The sequence below is a fragment of the Mercenaria mercenaria genome, chromosome 6, assembly GCF_021730395.1.
Source record: "Mercenaria mercenaria strain notata chromosome 6, MADL_Memer_1, whole genome shotgun sequence".
NCBI lineage: Eukaryota > Metazoa > Mollusca > Bivalvia > Venerida > Veneridae > Mercenaria > Mercenaria mercenaria.
Genome location: NC_069366.1, coordinates 65,170,525 through 65,194,074, shown reverse-complemented (window position 1 = coordinate 65,194,074; position 23,550 = coordinate 65,170,525). Strand labels below are relative to the sequence as shown.

At 35.5% G+C, this 23,550-nt stretch overlaps 1 protein-coding gene across 6 annotated transcripts in view; it reads right to left on the bottom strand.

Moving 5' to 3' along the window:
* Positions 1–23,550, bottom strand: part of LOC123550394 (protein broad-minded-like) — an 83,921-nt gene that overhangs the window by 40,808 nt on the left and 19,563 nt on the right. For 4 of the 6 annotated variants that reach the window (XM_053546189.1, XM_053546185.1, XM_053546191.1 and 1 more), the window contains exons 14-20: positions 23,242–23,331; positions 22,554–22,696; positions 20,876–20,905; positions 11,088–11,215; positions 3,579–3,780; positions 2,067–2,161; positions 1,516–1,654 (exon numbers count right to left, since the gene is read on the bottom strand). In XM_053546189.1, coding sequence (XP_053402164.1) covers positions 1,516–1,654; positions 2,067–2,161; positions 3,579–3,780; positions 11,088–11,215; positions 20,876–20,905; positions 22,554–22,696; positions 23,242–23,331 — 827 coding nt within the window. Of the gene's footprint in view, positions 1–1,515; positions 1,655–2,066; positions 2,162–3,578; positions 3,781–11,087; positions 11,216–18,185; positions 18,201–20,875; positions 20,906–22,553; positions 22,697–23,241; positions 23,332–23,550 lie in introns of all 6 variants that reach the window. The other 2 variants (XM_053546188.1, XM_053546190.1) reach the window with 2 other exon arrangements.

The following is a 23,550-nucleotide window of genomic DNA, read 5'->3' as shown; positions in this document are numbered from 1 at the left end:
TTTAAATTTGGGACCCCCAGGGCAGGGCCTCTTTTCACCCCAGGGGCATAATTTGAACAATTCTGGTAGAGAACCACGAGGCAATGCAACATACCAAATATCAAAAGCCTAGGCCATACAGTTTCAGGCAAGAACATTTTTAACTTTTTTTCCTATATAAGTCTATGTATCTATCTTGCGATCCCCCAGGGCAGGGTCTCTTTTCACCCCAGGGTTACAATTTGAACAATTTTTGTAGAGGACCACAAGGCAATGCTACATACTAAATATCAAAGGCCTAGCTCTTGTGGTTTTAGACAAGAAGATTTTTAAAGTTTTTTCCTATATAAGTCTCGGTAAAACTTGTGACCCCCGGGGCGAGGCCTGTTTTCACCCCAAGCGCACAATTTGAACAATCTTCATAGAGGAACATTAGATGATGTCACATGCCAAATATCAAGGCTCTACGCCTTGAGATTTTGGACAAGAAGATTTTTTAAAGTTTTTCCTTTTGGTTGCCATAGCAACCAGAGTTCTGCACGGAATTCAATTCTTTGAACAATTTTGAAAGGGGACCACCCAAGGATCATTCCTGTGAAGTTTGGTGTAATTCTGCCCAGTGGTTTTCAAGTAGAAGATATTTTTAGGACGACGGACATTGAGCGGTCACAAAAGCTCACCATGAGCCTTTGGCTCAAATGAGCTAAAAAAACACAATCTGGATCATGATTCCTGCTAGTTTTATACAAGGAAGCTGCAGAATAGAAATTTTCATTAACCTGGTTGTTGCTACATAGGTCATCTCAACACATGGTACAATATTTTAGAAATCCATTTATGATAATTACTGCTTTAGATAGGTACCGGTATGCTTAACATTATCAAACTGCTGTTTTGGAGATAATGATAATACTACTCCTATCATTGATTTGCTGGGGTCAAGCTTTGGAGGTGTCACATTGTACTTCTTCATTTGGGACCAGTGATTGTTTTTTTCCCCACAATGCAGGCTTTAGAAGGGACCAGAGACTGATTTTCCCTAAGATGAAGGCTTAAGAGGGAACCAATGCTTGGTTTTCCCCATGACACAGGCTTTAGCAGGAATAAGTGATTATTCTTCCACATGAAATAGCCTTAAGAGGGAACATGTGTCTGTTTTGCTCCAAAATGGAGGTTTTAGAGTCTCAATCAGCTGCAAGCTTTAACTGAATTACAAAACAAATCAGTTTTTATTGTTGTTTGGTCTTGTGACATAACACAATTTCAGTAATACAGAGTACTAAATCTTCCTGCTTTAATGGTAGAGGAAGACCTCAGGAGCTGCCCCTAAGGCATTATTTAAGACACAGGCAGGCACCCAGGTAGAAATGCCAACTGTCCTTAAGCTAGCTAGACAAAGTCCTCACAGGAAAAAAATCTACACCTCTAATCAGGTTTCAAACCAGCAGCAGTGCAGGTTACATTATGCCAAATCAGCAGCTTTATCACTTGGCCATTGAAGCACCCAATCAAATTAAAACAGAATAAATCACTGACCTGTAGTTTCTTCTCATATCTGGTATGCATATAAAACATACACTCATTCAGAGCACCAGTCTGCTGCAACAGAAGTATACCCTTGGCAGTGCTGGCAAAGTTGAGTAGGTTGTCACGCAATGTGTCCTCCCAGGCAACACTGAATATAACAATATGCTGCCGTGTATGTGAAAATCACATGACTTTCCCTTAAGATTATTATTACAAATCATATGACTTTCCCAAAGTTTTAACATGTCGTATGACTTTTCCTATGTTATACAGTTACACATCATATGTAATGGCATGCTGCTGTGTAAGTTTTTTATGACTTTCTCAAAATAATATACTCACATAATTATCATTTAAGATTTATACTTTCAAATCATGTAACTTTCAGTAAATTATATTCTTACATATCATATGACTCTCTAATACTCATATATTTATACATCTCAGATTCCTAGCTATATACATACACATATGACCAGGGGTTCCATTTGACCCCAGGTCTAATTCTCTAATAATTACATACTTACACATCAAATGACTCTCTATAATTATATACTTACACATCATATGACTCTCTAATGGTTATGCTGGAGTTATCGCTAGAACTGTCATCATCTGGTGTTGGTGTATGGGAATTCTCAAGTTCCTTCGAAGCCTGCAGAAGGACATTTAAAGATTAGATACACACAATTTTAATGGGATTTTTTAGACTGTGCATAATAGTTTGTAGTGAAGGAAACAATACAGATTTATAATAATAAGTGTCTAGAATGCAGGGAAACAGTCAGGACTAGGGATAATATATTTTAAATTTTTCAATGACAGTTCTAAAAGCGATGAAATTTTTCTAACCTGTATGCAATTATCATATTAACATGTACAGTCAAATGAAGGAGCAGGAGCCCAGGGACAGCAGGAGCAGGAGACCAGGGACAGCAGGATCAGGAGCCCAGGGACAGCAGCAGCAGGAGCCCAAGGACAGCAGAAGCTGGAGCCCAAGGATAGCAGGATCAGGAGCCCAGGGACAGCAGGAGCAGGATCCCAAGGACAGCAGGAGCTAGAGCCCAAGGACAGCAGGATCAGGAGCCCAGGGACAGCAGAAGCCAGAGCCCAGGGACTGCTGAAGCAGGAGCCCCAAGGACAGCAGGAGCAGGAGCCCAAGGACAGCAGAAACAGGAGCCCAGGGACAGCAGGATCTGCAGCCCAAGGACAGCAGGATCAGGAGCCCAAGGACAGCAGGAGCTAGAGCCCAAGGACAGCAGGATCAGGAGCCCAGGGACAGCAGAAGCCAGAGCCCAGGGACTGCTGAAGCAGGAGCCCCAAGGACAGCTGGAGAAGGAGCCCAAGGACAGCAGGAGTAGGAGCCCAGGGACAGCAGGAGCAGCAGCCCAAGGACAGCAGGATCAGGAGCCCAAGGACAGCAGGAGCTAGAGCCCAAGGACAGCAGGATCAGGAGCCCAGGGACAGCAGAGGCTGGAGCCCAGGGACTGCTGAAGCAGGAGCCCCAAGGACAGCTGGAGAAGGAGCCCAAGGACAGCAGGAGTAGGAGCCCAGGGACAACAGGAGCAGCAGCCCAAGGACAGCAGGAGCAGAAGCCCAGGGACAGCAGGAGCAGGAGCCCAAGGACAGCAGGAGCAGGAGCCCAGGGACAGCAGGAGCAAAAGTCCAGGGACAGCAGGAGTAGGAGCCCAGGGACAACAGTCTCATAATATAATTATACATTGTACCAAACAATCGAAGTACAGGTGTATCTTATACTAGATTTGACAAGCCAGTAAGACTTGAGATATTCTGTTAAAATTAATAATTTTTATTTTTACGAAAGTAATTTGCTTCTCTGCAATCTTAATATGAACCATCAGACCTTTATGTACATCTCTGTATATTGTTAAATTTACTGAACATAAAACAGCCAAAACAGCAGTTGTGTGGGTAATAAATGTATAGCATAAATGGAAAATTCACTTGTTTGTTGGGATTTAAATGCAACCATAATATCCATGAATAGTAGTCCCCCATGATAACAATGACATTAGTGTATATAGTAAGACATTAGCTATACAAAAACTTACATCTCTCCAAGCTTCAGCTATCACAGTGTGTAGATCATATGGATATAATACAAGCAGACCCTCACATGTATTGTACAACTGTCTGCAGATGTAGAGGTATGCACCAATCACAGCTGGGCTTGGGGCGGGGCCAGCTTCTCGAGGAAGTTGCCGTAACAACGCTTTCTTTGTAAATTCGGCTATAATATGTGCTGCTGATGATCTAAACAATAAAAGAATGTTAGCTTAATGTACTGTATACATCAGAACTAAAATAAATAAAACAAGCATATCCAGGATGCTCCCCAATGGTGCTTTGTCAAGTGACATCAGAACTGAAAAATTAAGTGAGTATGCCCTTCCTCAAATATGAAAATACTCTCTAGTGACCCTGACTCCCTGAGTGACGTCCCGCTTTCAGCTACTTAATCACCTCCCCCTCCCCCCACCACATTCATACACACGTGTTTTTCAATTACTCAAATAACAGAGTAACAGAACCGTCTTTATTTTTTCTTTTATTTAAATGACAGCTGAAAAAGTTGTACATTTAGTTAATAAACAATTTCTTTTTATTCATCAAAGCCTTTTGTATGACAGTTTTTATAGTATCCTCAAGAAATGAGATTTCCTATATGTTAACACTGTGAATTCAAGGGGGTTAAATTTTGCAGTCTTGCCCATTATCACCCGTGACTGAGATTTTATGGTCATGTATATTCTGCCCAAGTATTGTAAAGTAGTGCTAAAAATGAGGTCTCCAATGTGCCAACCTTAAAATCATTGATGGAAGACAGAAAACAATGGATGAATGGTGATCTCAGAAGCTCCTCCTTAAGCACTCTTTGTCAGATTAGCAATGAGAAAACAACATGAAGAAATTTGAAACTACCAAGACATTTTAGATACAGTATGCTAAGGGACTTAATACAAATGGTAATCATATACAATTCTATTAAACAGTTGTTCCCTTGAAATATAGATGAAACAAAATGAGGAAGTTATATTGTATGGAAAAAGTTATCACAATCTACGCACCCAATTAAATTTCAGTTTTCTGCAAAACATAAGTTTATTCCATTTCCCTAATCTTTGTAACTGGTCACTTTTTTGAAAAAGTAAGTTTTATTTTCTGAATTCATTTTATGTTTGACATTTAACTCAAAAGTGGTTAAATGTTTAATTTCACACTTTTCTTATCTTACAAAATTGCTATTGTTTAAAATATTAGGGATCCAATAAGCTAACAGTCGAATTGTTGACAGATGACAGAAAACAAAATATAAAGGCCGATCACAATAACCAAAAGAGGAAATTTAATTATGGGAAAAATAATTACAATCTTAAGTAAGGAACTGAATTTCAGTTTTCTGTAAAAGCATCAGGTAAGTTATTTCAGTTTCCATAATTTTTATAACTTTTTTAAATTTTAGTAGGTATATTTTGTGTTCAATAGGGTCTTATTTTAATCTTTTCCTTTTTATCTCACAAAGTTGCCTCTTATTTAAAAACTTTATTATATAAACTCTGCTCACAATAAATACTATATGAAACTTTTAAGTCAGATTTAAGGTAGTTCTGTATGTTTGGATTTTTTTTTCTACAATGTAGAATTTGATTAAACCATGATTTTTCAAAACTTAAGAATGTACTTAGAAAATACAACAAATAAAAAGATAGGGTTGTGTGCTTGATTTTTTGCTAGACTGATTTGAAAAATTTGGACCTAACACAAATTTTCATAATGGGAGTCTATGGAAAAAATCACAATTTTCATAACATCTTCGCGAATAGATTACTTTTTCTATAATGTAGATTTTAATGAAACTTCTCGCAGCTGTAAGTAGGTACATGACCTATAATATGGTGAAATAAAATGTATAGGTCCATGTGCTTGTTTTCGATATATTTGCCAATGATTAAAGAGATCAGCCCCTTTTAAGCTGATTTTAAAGCAGTTTTTTGAATTATTTAACATGTCAGATGTTTTAATATCAGGAAGACAAAGTGAATCAAAGACAATGGCCATAACCTCTCTGTCATAGACAACACCCACAACACCACGTATTAAATCTCCCGCATTAGGTGTATTTACGCACTGAATGTACTCTATTAAACCTATGTTAAACTTGTACACTCAATAAATGCATACATCCAATAGCGGGCGGTTTAACAAAGCAAATGCCAATCTATAAATATACATGTATGAGAAACAAATACAAATGTGCCTCATATCTAAGACGAACTCTGCCTGACCTTACATGAACTTATCTAAATTGCCAGCTGGAAATCAGTGATGTAACCATAGGCTAGAATACCTCTTATATAATCTAAATGGTCAGTGTGAATGGATACAGGTTGAATTAGAACTGCTTGATCATTGATAATTCATCGGCATTGTTCATGAATGGGTCTATTTTGTGTAGCACATGAACATCCTTTTGATGTGATTAGGAATAGAATAAGGTGCCATATAGGTGTCAGAAATATATTTTATACACTTGTAACTTTGGTGGCGGGGTAAACCCACAACCAAAAAATGGCAAGCTTTACCTCAAACGATGTATCTAACACAGATATGGTATAAAGTTTAGTCTTGATGTTAAAAACAAAATTTGGCCCAATTATAGCTTTAATTTTTTATTGTCATCAAGTCCCCCAGCATAAGCAACTATAAATACTACTGATATAATGTTTAGGGAAGTGAAGCAAGCCAGAAATTTCTTTTAAATGGTTGAAGCATCAATATTATGCAATCCAAATCATTGCTCAGCAGGTTTTAGCAATGTGGAGTGGGGGAGGGGAGAGATAAATCCAATGAATTAGTATTGTGAATTAAGTGTTGAAATATTTTTTAAAATAGCTTTTTTTTTTCACATGATGACTTGGCCTGAAAATCTTGAATGAAGATGTATTTTACTAAAATGTTACTAACTGTTCCTTCAATTGATTAAAATCTGACGGTGAATTACCAGTAATATTTTCCTGTGAAAAAAGGAAACTTGTATATAGATACTTCAAAACTGACACTTGCTGTTTTTCTTGTATAATAATGCCACCTCATAAACTAAATCAATGTAAAGCAGGGAATAAGCTTCTGTACCCTTTATGAAGAATTGTAATAATTTTACTAAACACCTGATATTTTGTAATAGACTGACTTACAATAAACAATTAAAGGGCAATAACTCTAAGGAAAATTGACCAATTAAAAAAAAAAATGACAGGCATCATCGAAGTATGTTGGTTCATATTTATTTTAAGTTTCATGAAATTCTACCAGCTTCTTACTGAGAAATGGCTGCAGATGTGGATTTTTCATTAAAAACAAGGGCAATATCTCTAAGGGAAACTGACCAATCAAGAAAAACGATTGACGGGCATCGTCGCAGAGAAATGGCTGCGGACGGACATTTTTGGGCATTTTTCATTAAATCAAGGGCAATTATTAACTCTGAGGGAAATTGACCAATCAAAAAAAAAAAAAAAACTTGACGGGCATCATTGCAGTATGTTGGTTCATGTTTATTTCAAGTTTCATGAAATTCTACATGCTAGTTACTGAGAAATGGCTGCGAACGGACGCACAGATGGACATGCGCATGCACACACTGACAGACGGACAACGCCATTTCAGTACCCCACTCCCAATTTCATAGGCGGGGATAATAAAGTAGGTCAGTAGGTCATGGTAAAGATTATTCAAGATAACTACTGACAGAAATATGTATGAAAAATAATACAAGTGGTCCAAATCTCTTAGCTGTAGCTTCAAAAACAAGAAAGTAGGTCAGTAAGTCAGGGTTAAGAATATTAAAGATGAATATTGCAATATCTATCAAAAATTATACATGGGGTCCAAAATCCTACACTGTACTTTCAAAAACAAGAAAGTAGGTCAGTATGTCAAGATTAAGACTTATAATTCAAGATTAGTTTTGAAATCTGTATCAAACAGTATACATGTGATCCAAATTTCTTTGCTATAACTTCAAAAACAAAAAAGTAGGTCAGTAGGTCATGATTAAGACTATTCAACATTAGTATTGAAATCTGTATCAAACAGTATACTTGCGATCCAAATTCCTTTGCTATAACTTCAAAAACAATAAAGTAGGTGAGTAGGTCATGGTGAAGATTATTCAAGATAACTACATGTACTGAAATCTATATGACAAATTGTACTGCTGTCCAAATCTCTGAGCAGTAGCTTCAAAAACCAGAAAGTAGGTCAGTAGGTCAAGATTAAGACTATTCAAGATGAGTATTGAAATTGTATCCAACAGTTTAAATTTCTTTGCTGTACCTTCAAAAACAAGCAACAGTGTCAGTAGATCATGATTAAGACTATGAAAGGACAAGGAAAGCCTGACAATAAGTTAGTTTATATGAAAGCCATCATCAAGCCGTTCATATCGCTGAAAGAATTTTTTAAATAGGACCACTATTGAAAAAGATATGGCAGTTTGAAATTTAGGAAAATTGCTGATCATGGAGGCAGCCATTTTGTGTGTTTATGACATCCTATACACACTGCTGATTTCTTTATTTATCAAAAAACCTTTTCAGTATTCTAATTTCATATGTTTCTTGAGTGTAAGATGTAAAACAGGGGAATTTCTTTTATTATAGCTGGAAAATGTAGAGAAATTATTTTACAGAAATAAGTAAATACAATTCAAATATGTGTCTAGAAATTCAATAAATCTGCCATTTTGTTTTTTGTTGGCATGGAAACAAAATGGCCACCATTTTGATCAAATATTTAAATGCTCAAAACTTTATTATTTTTAAGTTGATTTTGAAAATTCTTTCACTTGTTTAAATGACTAAAGAAATCCCAGCAGATGAAATTATTTACATCAAAACAACATTGCCTTTCCCTTTAAAGATAAGTATTGATATACTGGGTATGTATCAAAAATTATAAATTTGGTCCAAATTTCTATGCTGTAACTTTAAAGTGCTCAAGGGTGAGATAAAAACAAGAGGGTCATTGACCCTAAAGCGCTCACCTGTGTACAAGGCTTCAAGTGTGTTTGTATATTAAGTACAGAGTTAGGTTTCTTCTATGCTAGCCTATATTATATATGTCACACACACTTTTGAACCATGGGCAATTATGGCACACATTACAAATCTGATATCACAAGCCAAATATCAAGGCTCTAGCTTTTATTGATTCAGAGAAGAAAAGTGACCAAACCCCCCTGGCAGCCACGTTTTTTGACGAATCGGACAAATTTGAACAATCTTGGTAGAGGGTCACACAAGAATATTTGTGCAAAATTATTTTAAAATCGGGCCAGCAGTTTCACATAAAAAAGATTTTTAAAGTTTCTACTATATACATACAGGGAAAAGTGACCACGCCCTCTGGCGGCCATGTTTTTTGACAAATCGGTATAATTTGAACACTTTTGGTAGAGGGTCACACAAGGACCATTTGTGTAAAATTATTTTAAAATCAGGCCAGCTGTTTCACACTAGAAGATTTTTAAAGTTTCCTCTATATACATATAGGGAAAAGTGACCACGCCCTCTGGCGGACATGTTTTTTGACGAATCAAAATAATTTAACAATCTTGGTAGAGGGTCACACAAGGACCATTTGAATTGTTAAATTATTCTAAAATCGGACAAGCAGTTTCATATAAGAAGATTTTTAAAGTTTCCACTATATACATATAGGAAAAGTGACCACGCCCTATGGCAGCCATGTTTTTTGACGAATGGGTATAATTCGAACAATCTTGGTAGAGGGTAACATAAGGACCATTTGTGTGAAATTATTTTAAAATCGGACCATCGGTTTAGGAGGAGATGTTGTTTAAAGTTGTTTCTATTTTTAGCTCTGGCAGCCCCTATGTGCAACCAAGCGGAACCGTTTGAACAACTTGGTAGAGGACCACACAAGGAACATCATGGACAAGTTTCATCAAAATCCATTCAGTGGTTTTGGAGGAGATGTTGTTTAAACACAAATGTTGACGATGGACGACTTCACGCACGCACACACACACACACACACGGACAACGGACACAGCGTGATCACAATACCTCACCATAAGCACTTCGTGCTTAGGTGAGCTAAAATGTTCTTCTATAATGTATATGCAGCTCTACATAGCCATGTTCAGTGAGGTATACCTATACATCCTTGTATGGTATAGTATACCTATATAGCCATATTCAGTGTGGTATACCTATACAGCCTTGTGTGGTATGGTATACCTATATAGCCATGTTCAGTGTGGTATACCTATACAGCCTTGTATGGTATGGTATACGTATATAGTAGGGATGGGAACGAATACTGAAATAAATATTTGAATATTCGGTTTGCCATATTCGATTATTCGGTTTGTTTTAATGGAAGCTTTAAATTCTTATTAAGTAATTGGCATATACACAACATATTCATTTGTTTAAAGCCTGGATCATCGTACATAATAAGGCCAAAAAATAGCGTTTTATTTCACGATTCTGTCAGTATAATCATGAACAGATCTAACTAATTCAGTGTTTTAGCTTCAAAATGATATAAAAAATCAAAATGATTATAATTTAGACCGTCGCAATTTTATCTAAAAATAGCAGGTCGTCCCATTTAAACACGTGACGCGCTATTACCGCCCGCATTTTGAAAATTTTCAATCGGCGTGTAAAAATCGTCATGTAAAAAGCAAGTAAGGCAGACTTAAACCTCCTTCAACATGAACTTATGCATCAATCATATGTTATTTCTTGATTTTATTATAAAGTACTTCAAAATTTAATTCCAATACGGCTGATGGCGGATGAAAACCGATTCTGCGGATAGTCTGAAACGTCGTACAAAATATTGTGAAAAGATCGACAATATCTACAAGTTTGGTATTGTTTTCGAAAAAAAAAATTCTACAACTTGTTACATAAAACAGGCGCCAATAAAAATGAAAAAAAGATAAAAAGATATCACATTTACGCCTAATACAAACTGTTAATCCGTAGCGATGACCCCAGGTAATTATGCATTGCAATTTTCTTGTTAATTGGACATCTTCTCACATGCATCTGACACATTGACGCCTGTTGCAAACTGTTAATCTGTAACGATGGCCCCTGCCAATTATGCATTGCTATTTTCTTGTTAATTGGACATCTTTTGAAACGCGATAAACAAACATGACTTGGTTTTATTTTGTAGAATTAGCATGCTCATGCTGCCCAAAATCAATGATACTTATTTCGAAAAAATATATACAATAATTTACGAATATTCGAATTTGATTTTCATATTCGAGTATTCGAACGATTTTCGTATATTCAAATATTCGTTCCCATCCCTAGTATATAGCCATGTTCAGTGTGGTATACCTATACAGCCTTGTATGGTACGGGATACCTATACAGCCTTGTTCAGAGTGGTATACTAGTTTATCTTAAACCTTTTACTTTTTCAATAGCCAACAAATCCTTTACAATGAAGATAAATTTCTAACATGCAGTATGGCATATTCTAACAATTATGGCTGGACTTGTTCTTACTTTGTGCGAGAGAAGATGTCATTCTTTTCACCATACATGAGATGTCGTCTGCCTTTAGTACTGGAAGCAATCATTGACAGAATGTCTGCTACATGAAGTAAAGTCTTCTCTCCTGGAGCTTGGTGTTCCTGTATAAACATATGTGTAAAATTACAACATTCTAGGTATGATATATAACCAAAGCTTTAAAGTTGTTACTAAGGAAGTATAAAAGGTCTGGGAAAAAACTATCCCTTGTGCAATGTTATTTACTGAGGAAAATACAGTTGTCATCTATTAATTTACAATTGAGAAACAAGGAACTATCACACTTAAAAAGAATGTAATAGATTTTTCATGATTTCATTATTTGTAAATTTTCAAATCAGACACTAGGAAGTTATATGTATGCACCAAGATTAAACCTATTGATAACATGAAAGCAAAATGCTGTAATCATACACTGATCAGGAAAATGAAAGTTCACCTAAAATTGACATAAAAATACTTTTCAAATGGAGTTGAAATATGATCCAAGTTTCACAATCCAAAATGCCTGTTTCATGTATGATAATATAAATACCTTTTTACAACAATGTTTCAGCATTTAGTGTTAAATTCCAAGATTATAAAACTAAGTTTGGAGAGTCCCAAAATACAAACTTGACATTGATCAATTTCAACTCAAAGCTCAGAATCAACCAATAAGATGCTATAGTTTGAGACTGGTCTCAAAACTCAGTTTTATAACCTTCGGCCAAGGTAATCCAGTCCTATGAAATTAGTATTTGTCAAGTTATGACAGCAATTTTCACAGGAGCTTGCAGTAAAGAACACAACTTTTCCAACCTTCTTAGTATTTCTGCCATGCAATATGTGGTCCAGTATAACATCTTTTTCAATAATTTTTCAGTCATATAAACGATGTTGTCTTCTTGTAGCATTGAGCACGATGTTCAACTTTATTGTTCTGCCTTACTGGAATATCACACCGTAGACACGTGACATGATATCCCACAGTGACAATATGCTGACACCTGGCTTACCAGTCCTAGCACTATCCTATCAATGCAGAGCACCAAGCGAGGAACTTACTAGTACCAATTTTTACATCTTTGGTATGCAGCTTGGCATCGAACCAACAACCTTCTGCATTCGAAGCGGGCACTCTACCACTAGGCTACCGAGGCGGTGAATCAGAATAATTTGTTTAGTAGTACAGTGTAGTATTTCATTCTCCTCAAATCTAAATACTGAAAATCTAGTTACAATTTCCGACAGACCTAGTGGTAATCATTCTACCAGTTTTTGATTAAAATTTCAGAGAAAAGATTCACAATATTAACTCTGTAAAAAATATAATGTAAAAACCACTGAAAAAAGTATGTTACAGTACACTGACACTAAACTCCTGTGGTTATTTATGTGTCTAAAGAAAGCACAGGTATTTTTTTCAACTATCATTTACTGCATGTGATACATAAGAACAAATCACCTTAGTGCATAATGTTAGATGTTTCAACAATGTTATTAAGCTGAAATAACAAATGATTAGATTCCAGGACAATTGTTTCCTTGTTAATATAGGGTACAGTGATTTTAAAGATAAGTCAGAACAGTTATAAACAAATAAGTTGGCCAACCAATCAAGATCTGTAGAATATTTGATTGACAAACCTAGTATTTTCAGGTAAATTTAAAAGTACAGCATAAGATAATAACCCAGTGAAATAACAAATATTTAAATAAACTGAACATTTTTACTTTCACAAATACAACACAGTTTACTATTTATTGGGTATTTAAGGTTTAGGAGTATATCACCAAAACACAGAAATATTTTATAAACGAACAACATCGTTACCAATATTTTACCTGACCATTACATGTTCTGCCGTACTGTCCCGTACTGAAAATATTCTGAAAAAGTTGTCCCCCTTTGAAAATGAATGCCATTTGTAAAGAAACAAGAGCTGTCCGTAAGACAGCCAAGCTCGACTATTCGAAATATTGTCCTAGAAGCAGGAAAATATTACCCAAAAAGGTTAAATATCAAAAGAGTTTTAAGTTCAAAAGGGGGAATAATTTGACCAAAATGCATATCAGTTATGGGACTTGCTGCTATCAACTAGTTTTATAACCCCGAAGGCACATGTGAAGTTTCAATTCAATATCTGCATTAGTTTTGGAGATAAAAACTTGCATGTAAAACTTTAACCAGAATTTTCAAAGTCCAAAAGGGGGCATAATTTGCCCAAAATACATGCCAGAGTTATGGGACTTGATCCAGTGAGGTTTGTAATTGATCTAGAAAAAGAAAAAATAAGTTTCAAATCTATACGCCTTTTAGTAATAGCTGTATGTACTTGCACGCAAAACTTTAACCAGAATTTGCTAAGTCCAAAAGGGGACATAATTTGGCCAAAATGAAGGTCAGAGTTATGGGACTTGCTGCTATCAACTAGTTTTATAACCCCGAAGACACAAGTGAAGTTTCAAATCAATATCTGCATTAGTTTTGGAGATAATAACTTGCATGTAAAACTTTAACCAAAATTTTCTAAGTCTAAAAGGGGGCATAATTTGCTCAAAAAACATGTCAGAGTTATGGGACTTGACCCAGTGAGGTTGGTAATTGATCTAGAAAAAGAAAAAATAAGTTTCAAATCTATATGCCTTTTAGAAATAGCTGTATGTACTTGCACGCAAAACTTTAACCAGAATTTTCTAAGTCCAAAAGGGGGCATAATTTGGCCAAAATGAAGGTCAGAGTTATGGGACTTGCTGCTATCAACTAGTTTTATAACCCCCGAAGACACATGTTAAGTTTCAAATCAATATCTGCATTAGTTTTGGAGATAGTAACTTGCATGTAAAACTTTAACCAAAATTTTCTAAGTCTAAAAGGGGGCATAATTTGCTCAAAATATAGGTAAGAGTTATGGGTCTTGACCCAGTGAGGTTGGTAATTGATCTAGAAAAAGAAAAAATAAGTTTCAAATCTATATGCCTTTTAGAAATAGCTGTATGTACTTGCACGCAAAACTTTAACCAGAATTTTCTAAGTCCAAAAGGGGGCATAATTTGGCCAAAATGAAAGTCAGAGTTATGGGACTTGCTGCTATCAACTAGTTTTATAACCCCGAAGACACATGTGAAGTTTCAAATCAATATCTGCATTAGTTTTGGAGACAGTAACTTGCATGTAAAACTTTAACCAAAATTTTCTAAGTCCAAAAGGGGCCATAATTTGCTCAAAATACATGTCAGAGTTATGGGACTTGACCCAGAGAGGTTGGTAATTGACCTAGAAAAAGAAAAAATAAGTTTCAAAGCTATATGCCTTTAATTGATGGCTGTATGTACTTGCATGCAAAAACTTAACCAAGGTGTGACGCCGACGCCGACGCCGACGCCAGGGTGAGTAGAATAGCTAGACTATTCTTCGAATAGTCGAGCTAATAAAAATAAACAATCGCTGAAAACTGTGTTCCACCTAGTTATGTGAAATTTCAACACTCGCACGCTATTACAAATGCATCAAAACAAACATGTGTAACAGTTCTTTGAAAATGGTGAGTTTTTAAAAGTGCTTGACTGTCTGGAAGTGGGGCCTGTTTAAACAGTTCTTTTTTCGGAATTCAATGCTTATATCAGTATACTGACACTTGTTTTGTAGTGTAATATAAGTAATATATTAACAAAACGCGATAACTGTGGCCTTTATTTACTAATACCGGATTAACCCATAACAATGAAATAGGGAATCAGGTGGACACATTATATGACAAATAGCTTATATCGCAAAACCAATGCAAGTTGCGGCGTGGTCTAGTGGTTAACACGTATGATTTGTAAGCTAACGGTGCTGGTTCGAATACAGGACGAGCTACATTTTTTTTTATTTTTCCAACATGCTTTTTACCTGGAGAAGGAATTCATGTAAAACTATTTATATCATGATTTTCTCGTGCACTTATACCGAGTACCTATTGAAATTTTTCAGAGGATCTCTTATTAGAACAGACATTGAATCTATATACATTGCAATAATAATTAAACAAATACATAAATAAAAAGAATGAAAGAAAAATACAAAAGACGATATAAGCCAAAACCTGCAAAATAGAATAAGTAACAAGAGCTGTCGGAGGACAGCAACGCTCGACTATTCAACAGCCTTGTCGACTGAATGAATACGGAAGTCGAAAAAGGGACATAATTTAGTAAAAAAGCAAAATAGGGTTATGGAACCTACATAGTGCTTATCAGCTCATGACAGTGGACAAGTGTGTGAAGTTTCAATCCATTCCTATTAGTGGGTACTGAGATACCAGCTTACATATAGGAATTTAACCAAAAACTCCTAAGTTGAAAAAGGGGCATAATTTTGTACAAGAGCTGTCCGTAAGACAGCCAAGCTCGACTATTCGAAATATTGTCCCAGAAGCAGGAAAATATTACCCAAAAAGGTTAAATATTAAAAGAGTTTTAAGTTCAAAAGGGGGCATAATTTGGCCAAAATGCATATCAGTTATGGGACTTGGTGCTATCAACTAGTTTTATAACCCCTAAGGCACATGTGAAGTTTTAATTCAATATCTGCATTAGTTTTGGAGATAGAAACTCGCATGTAAAACTTTAACCAGAATTTTCAAAGTCCAAAAGGGGGCATAATTTGCCCAAAATACATGCCAGAGTTATGGGACTTGACCCAGTGAGGTTGGTAATTGACCTAGAAAAAGAAAAAAAAAGTTTCAAATCTATATGCCTTTTAGTAATTGCTGTATGTACTTGCACGCAAAACTTTAACCAGGATTTTCTAAGTCCAAAAAGGGGAATAATTTGCTCAAAATACATGTAAGAGTTATGGGACTTGATCCAGTGAGGTTAGTAATTGATCTAGAAAAAGAAAAAAATAAGTTTCAAATCTATATGCCTTTTAGTAATAGCTGTATGTACTTGCACGCAAAACTTTAACCAGAATTTTCTAAGTCCAAAAGGGGGCATAATTTGGCCAAAATGAAGGTCAGAGTTATGGGACTTGCTGCTATCAACTAGTTTTATAACCACAAAGACACATGTGAAGTTTCAAATCAATATCTGCATTAGTTTTGGAGATAGTAACTTGCATGTAAAACTTTAACCAAAATTTTCTAAGTCTAAAAGGGGGCATAATTTTCCCAAAATACATGTAAGAGTTATGGGACTTGACCCAGTGGGGTTGGTAATTGATCTAGAAAAAGAAAAAATAAGTTTAAAATCTATATGCCTTTTAGAAAGAGCTGTATGTACTTGCACGCAAAACTTTAACCAGAATTTTCTAAGTCCAAAAGGGGGCATAATTTGGCCAAAATGAAGGTCAGAGTTATGGGACTTGCTGCTATCAACTAGTTTTATAACCCCGAAGACACATGTGAAGTTTCAAATCAATATCTGCATTAGTTTTGGAGATAGTAACTTGCATGTAAAACTTTAACCAAAATTTTCTAAGTCCAAAAGGGGGCATAATTTGCTCAAAATACATGTCAGAGTTATGGGACTTGACCCAGAGAGGTTGGTAATTGACCTAGAAAAAGATAAAATAAGTTTCAAAGCTATATGCCTTTAATTGATGGCTGTATGTACTTGCATGCAAAAACTTAACCAAGGTGTGACGCCGACGCCGACGCCGACGCCGACGCCGACGCCAGGGTGAGTAGAATAGCTAGACTATTCTTCGAATAGTCGAGCTAAAAATGCAAAGTTGAGTTATTGACCCTTTGCATTGCATGTCATATCATGACAGTGAACAAGTGTGTGAAATTTCAATCCTTTCCCATTAGTGGATACTGAGATACCAGCTTACATACAAAAACTTAACCAAAAATTTCTATGTTGAAAAAGGGGCATAATTTTGAAAAAAAAGCAAAATAAAGTTATGGGACCTGCTTTGTGCATGTCAGATCATGACAGTGAATAAGTGTGTGAAGTTTCAATTCATTCCAATTAGTGAGTACTGAGATACCAGCTTACATACAAAACCTTAACCAAAAATTTCTAAGTCGAAAAAGGGGCATAATTTTGTAAAAAAGCAAAATAGAGTTATGGAACCTGTGCAATGTAAGTCAGTTTATCACAGTAAATAAGTGTGTGAAGTTTCAATCCATTCCCACAAGTGGTTACTGAGATACCAGCTTACATACAAAACCTTAACCAAAAATTTCTATGTCGAAAAAGGGGCATAATTTTGTAAAAAAGCAAAATAGAGTTATGGAACCTGTGCAATGTAGGTCAGTTTATCACAGTGAATAAGTGTGTGAAGTTTCAATCCATTCCCACAAGTGGTTGCTGAGATACCAGCTTACATACAAAAACTTAACCAAATCGGGACGCGGACGCCGACGCGGACGCCAACGCATGGGCGAGTCCAATAGCTCTACTATTCTATGAATAGTCGAGCTAAAAATCATTAAAAAAAAAGAAGGGCTCGAACCTACACCATACAAACATAAAAAGAATAGATGTCCGACACACTATCCACTAGACTACAAATCTGTTTTGAAATTAATAAAGGATGGTATTTAGAGTTAAGAATACTACAATATACAAATTAATACCACTTACCGGATAACACACCTGTTTTACCTGTTTTTTTATTTTACCGAGTACCGTTAAAATGAAATTATCGCGATCCATTAATACACGCTATCATTACAAAAACAACACAACAAGTGTCAGTATACTAAAATAAACATTGAATTCCGAAAAAAAGACTTCCTAAATGGGACCCACTTCCGGGCAGTCAAACGCCTTCAAAAACTCACCATTTTCAAAGAACTGTTACACATGTTAGTTTTGCTTCATTTGCAATCAATCGCATGCAAGTGTTGAAATTTTACATAATTAAGTGGAACACAGTTTTCAGCAATTGTTTATTTTTATTTCTTTACAAATGGCATTCATTTTCAAAGGGGGACAACTTTTTCAGAATATTTTCAGTACGGGACAGTACGGCAGAACATGTAATGGTTAAGTAAAATATTGGTAACGATGTTATTCGTTTATAAAATATTTCTGTGTTTTGGTGATATACTCCTAAACCTTAAGTATGAGAAAAGGTAATGGTTAAAATTTTACCTTCGTACTGAAATACTGAGATAAATAAATAAAAAGAAATATAGAAAAATCATGTTGAAACATGAGCCTGAAAGTAATTGTTCTATGAAAAACATATTCCAAAGCAGTTAAAACTCATAATGAACATTATTTTACAAATATATTCCAACTTTTTTCATTGTAATAATTATATCCCCTCACTCAAATTCACTGTCCGGTCCAGGCAAAATCTCTGTACATGTTGATCAAATTTCCAGGGCGAGTTTGAATCAAATAAGTTGGATTGTAAGGTTTGAAAATAGATTTCTCCATTGATGCAAGTGTTACATTGTTATTTACAAAGCCTAGAGATACAAAATGCATTTTGTGTAGCATTTTCTTGTCTTTGATGACATAAAGTTGTTAAAATTTCTCTAGGACCTTGAGACAAAGTCATACTAGAAATGCTGAATTTTTTTTGTATCTGTGGTGACTTCTTTCAAAGTCAATTTTGAATGAGCTGTTTGTAGCTCTTCAAAGTTCATTCGAGCATTGCTTCAGTACAAAATTGGCTGAGATATTATGCCCACAAACATTGTCAGCAAGTCTGGTGAAGATCGGATGAAAACTGTTCCACTTAAGACAATGGACAAGGCTAAATTTGCAGATTTTGAGTAATTCAAGGGCCATAATCCAAGAGTGCCTGGGGAGATTTTGCTGGTTATCAATCTTGGCTGAGATATTATGCCCACAAACATTATCTGCAAGTTTGTGGAAGATCGGATGAAAACTGTTTGACTTAGAGAGCGGACAAGGCTAAATTTACAGTTTTTTGAATAATTCAAGGGCCATTACCCAGGAGCGCTTAGGGCGATTTTGCTGGTTATCGAACTTGGCCAAGATATTTTGCCTACAAACATTGTCACCAATTTTGGTGAAGATCGGATGAAAACTGTTTGACTTAGAAAACGGACATGCATTTGGACGCCACCAGCCCACCGCCCATCATGGGTGTTCACATAATACGTCCCGCTCTTTCAGAGACGGGCGTATAAAAATGACAGACATATATGAAAAGCATTTAAAAGCCTAAAAAGGCCACAGACTTTAAACACTGACAAATTAAACTCAACTTGAAGCAACATAATACAGTTTTTGTGCAACGTTTTCTTGTCTTTGAAGATATTAAATTTTCCCTAGGACCTCAAGACAAAGTCATGTCCAGAACAATGAAAATATCTGAAATATTTAGCATTACATCTTCATAAACAGAAGAATATATTTTTTTACAACTGAAACTTATTTCTAAGAGAGGGAAATGTATCAAGGCAGTGCACAAGGGTGACCCCAACCCCTCTCCCAAGTTAATTCTGCTCAATACAACAATGAAAGGACCATAACTGTTAGGAATTGTTGTCCTCTTTACATACATACCGTATACAGATAATACAGTAATTAGAGGCACAAACTCTAAAAACAAATAATGTCAAACTGATCACCAACCGCCTCCTTTAACATACAGAATCTAAATGTCTTCACTCACTGTTTTAGAAAACTTTAATCTCCTAAGAACCTTGATGAAAGCATGTACGTAATTAAGTAAAAGGGAATCAATGCTAGAAGCTCTGTATAATCTTTTATAATATTAAACTCTTTTGTATCTCTTTAAGGAAAAAACATTCTGTGAAAATATTAGACACTGTAAGCATAAAATTCTACGGTTTTGACCAAAGCTGCTAATTTGTGGAAATATGAATTCTTTGAATATAAAACAAATACATTTTTAAGTAACATAAGCAAAATGAAAACCACTGTATTGTACATCTCTTAAATAGGTGAGTTTACAATCACTTACAGTACAATATGACCATATCTATGGTATATTTACACGAGACATCACTTGCCTGAGCATCTGATCACATGACTTGGGCTAAATTGAGCAATTAAAGTTGTCCCAGCAGTTATATTAGCCTATGTTTGCTCAAAACCCTGATAACTTATGCATTTTGCTCTTGCTCTTGTGACTCTGAGTGCTCGATATTTTACTGTCTATGATATTATTTATAACTTAAAAAAAAAAAAATTCTTAAATAAAAGCTTAGTTTGAAATGCATCAAAATGTTAATCAAACACTAGAATGATCTGATACACTGCAAAATCACAGGCATTAGAGGAACATATTCTGTTCAAACTGACATTGTTCATGTAAATGCAATATGTACAATACAAGAAAAACCAACAATTGCAGCAGATGACTTTTTGTCTAGCACACACAAGCTGCAAATCAACCCATCTTAATTTGATAAATGATAGGTTCAAATGAACAGACTGTTGAGGTAGTAGACTTGTTTTGACAATCAGCAATTTCAATTTGCTAATATTTTCTCAAGGTTATCACCTTGGCTTAAAAAGTAGTAATACTTCTTAATTTTTATTAGGTTATCCACTTTTTGGGGTTGAGGTGACAATATAATGGAAGTTCAGAATCCACCTGCTGTTGCAGAATGAGCTATATTACATGCCAAAAAACACTAAAATAGCATACAATAATACATAAGTTCAATGAAATTGCTGATTTTCATAAAGAGTCTATTTGCCTTAAAACAGTCAAATAAAGCTCACTCACAATTCACATTCATAAAATAAAAAACATTTCACTTCAGAAAATCTTATCAAACACAGGAGACAGGCACAGACAGTTTCACAGTTTTCACTCGAGCAACTTCACTTACATCATCTTCAAAACCAACTTCTTCCCAGTACTTAAACATATATTATATACTGTACAATCAAGACATTTTCATGAAGAATAGATTTTGCTACTTTTTAATATCAGTGTTAGTTTGCAAGGATGAGTATACGCGATGTATGACCAAATTCTGAAATATATAGGATTATTATTAAAGATAACAGCAGGGATAACACATGTTTTTTATGTTTTAAATTCTGCAGAATGCTGAGGGTCTGACTGGTGTCCAAGGGATTCTGCAATTGTTGTAACATGAAAAAGTGAGTTGGGTTTTACGGCGAACTGACACAAAATGGTCATATATCGCCGAGTGTTGTAACATGAAAATGTGCTAATGCTATTCCAGCATAAAATGTGTAAAAAGCTAAAAATTGAATGAATCTCTTGTCAGTCAACAATATACTAGAAATACACTCTGCATGCCCACAGGCAGAATGTTGAGCCCGCCAGCACCTTTGGCCTCTAAGTGCGACCTTGACCTTAGACCCAAGGACATGGTTCTTGCACAAGACACTCTGTCTCATAATGGGGAACATTCATGCCAAGTTACATCAATATCCCACCATGAATGAAGAAGAAATCAAGTAAACTTCAATTTGACCTTTGACCTTCAACTGTGACCTTGACCTTTGAGATAGGAATATGAGGTTTGTGCATGACACTTCTTCTCATTGAGGTAAACAACCATACCAAGTATAAACAAGGTTGTTCCATGCATGTCATGTTATGGTCCGGACAAACTTCAATTTGACCTTTGACCTCCAACTGTGACCTTGACCTTTAAGATAGGAACATTGGGTTTGCGCATGACACGCCTTCTCATTGAGGTAAACATTCAAGCCAAATATAAACAAGATTGGTACATGCATGAAAAAGTTATGGTCCGGACAAAATAGGCAGACGCACGCACATACACCAACCTGCCAAAAGTGACGACTATATCGAGCTCACCGCAAGAGTGCTAGACAAAAATGTTAAGAAATGCTATGGAATGGCATGCAGCAAAGCATTCAATAACCCTTTTATGACACAACTTTGGACAAAAGATAAATTTTCGGACTTCATCACACCAAAAACACTGAATACACATCGGTCATATAGCACAATCTATGGACAGGAATTTATTTAAAGAATTATGTAATAATATAGAATATATTTATAATAAGACCACAATGTACATTTTTGGAAATATCTCTGTCTATTCATAAAGAAAAAGAAATCAACATAGATCAGTTTTCTTTAGTATTGTATGCTACAACTATAATCTACAATGAAATTGAAGAAACTCATTCTACAGCTAATTTTTGTGTAACTACATAATATAATCATGTGTATCAATTCAGTAACTACAGCCAAATTTTGTCAAAAATTAGAAATAACAGATTCAAGTGTATGAACATTTTCATGTCTATCAATGCTTTTGTGAATTATAGTGGTGTACAGGTAGAGGGTCTGACTTCTAACACTGAGTCTGCAGGTTTGAAACATGTTGAGAGGGAAATTGGTCTCAACAACACTTTATGTGAGTACTGACAAAACTTAGAAAACTTTTCTCTACAATCTTTGTAAAACAAATTTAACTATATACGGTACGTCAAAATTCTACTTTACATATTCTAGATTCTAGTAGATATAAAGGCATAAGAAAGAGAAATACTTACAGCTACATCCAGGAAATGCGAGATGGGAGATAACAGTGTACTTGTGATTTCATCTTTAAACAGGCAAATTTCACACGCCTGTTCTGAACTACATAGACCTTTCAGAACATCTGTGATGAGCCTGGCTGGGTCAAACATCTCCGCTGAAATTGTTTGTACAGTATCTTATTTATTTTGTTGAGTTTAATGTCATAGCAACATAATTATAGATCATTTGGTGCCTTTCCTGCTTTTGCTGGCCGGGAATTTGGGCATTATTTCAGGCATGGCAGAACCATTGACCTACCATAAGACAGCTGGATGGCATCCTCACATGAAAAAACTGTACATCCCAAGTTAAGGTTTCAAAGCCACTGCAGTGATTGTCAAGAGATTCGAAATCAGTGACTTTCAGTTCAGCCACAGAGGCCCGAAATTATGTGGAAAAACCAGTAAACTACTGTAAATCAAGTAAATATAACAAGAGCAACACTTGAGGGTGCCAATACACATCTGATAAGGGCCCGACATTATCAATATGAGCAAGTCATTATTCGGTCTTACAGGAATCTGTATCTTACTGTTATGCAAAACATCTTTGTCAAATACATTATGATACTGAAAGAAAATGGAAAAACTTCAAGGAAAATAAATGATACACTTCATCATTACAGGAAAACTTTTGATGTTAAAATGATGAAATATTTACAAGTATTCCCTCTGGGTAAGTGGAAAACTGGACTTGGATCTACAACCACCAACACCATGGCAACCATCAACTTCTTGATAGACACTGGGTCTGAAAACAACAAAACTATTCTTACAATTAATCAGTTTATAACTTTATACATTAATACACCAATCACTCAAGGTCTCCAGACAGACAAGCAGAATCTTTGACTTGACATGGGCACTCTATAAAAAAGTCACATATCAATATACTTACTTTAATACTAGCTAGATCAAAAAGCCATTTTTTTTGTAAAAAGAAGACAGTTCAAACAAATTTTAAAAAGAC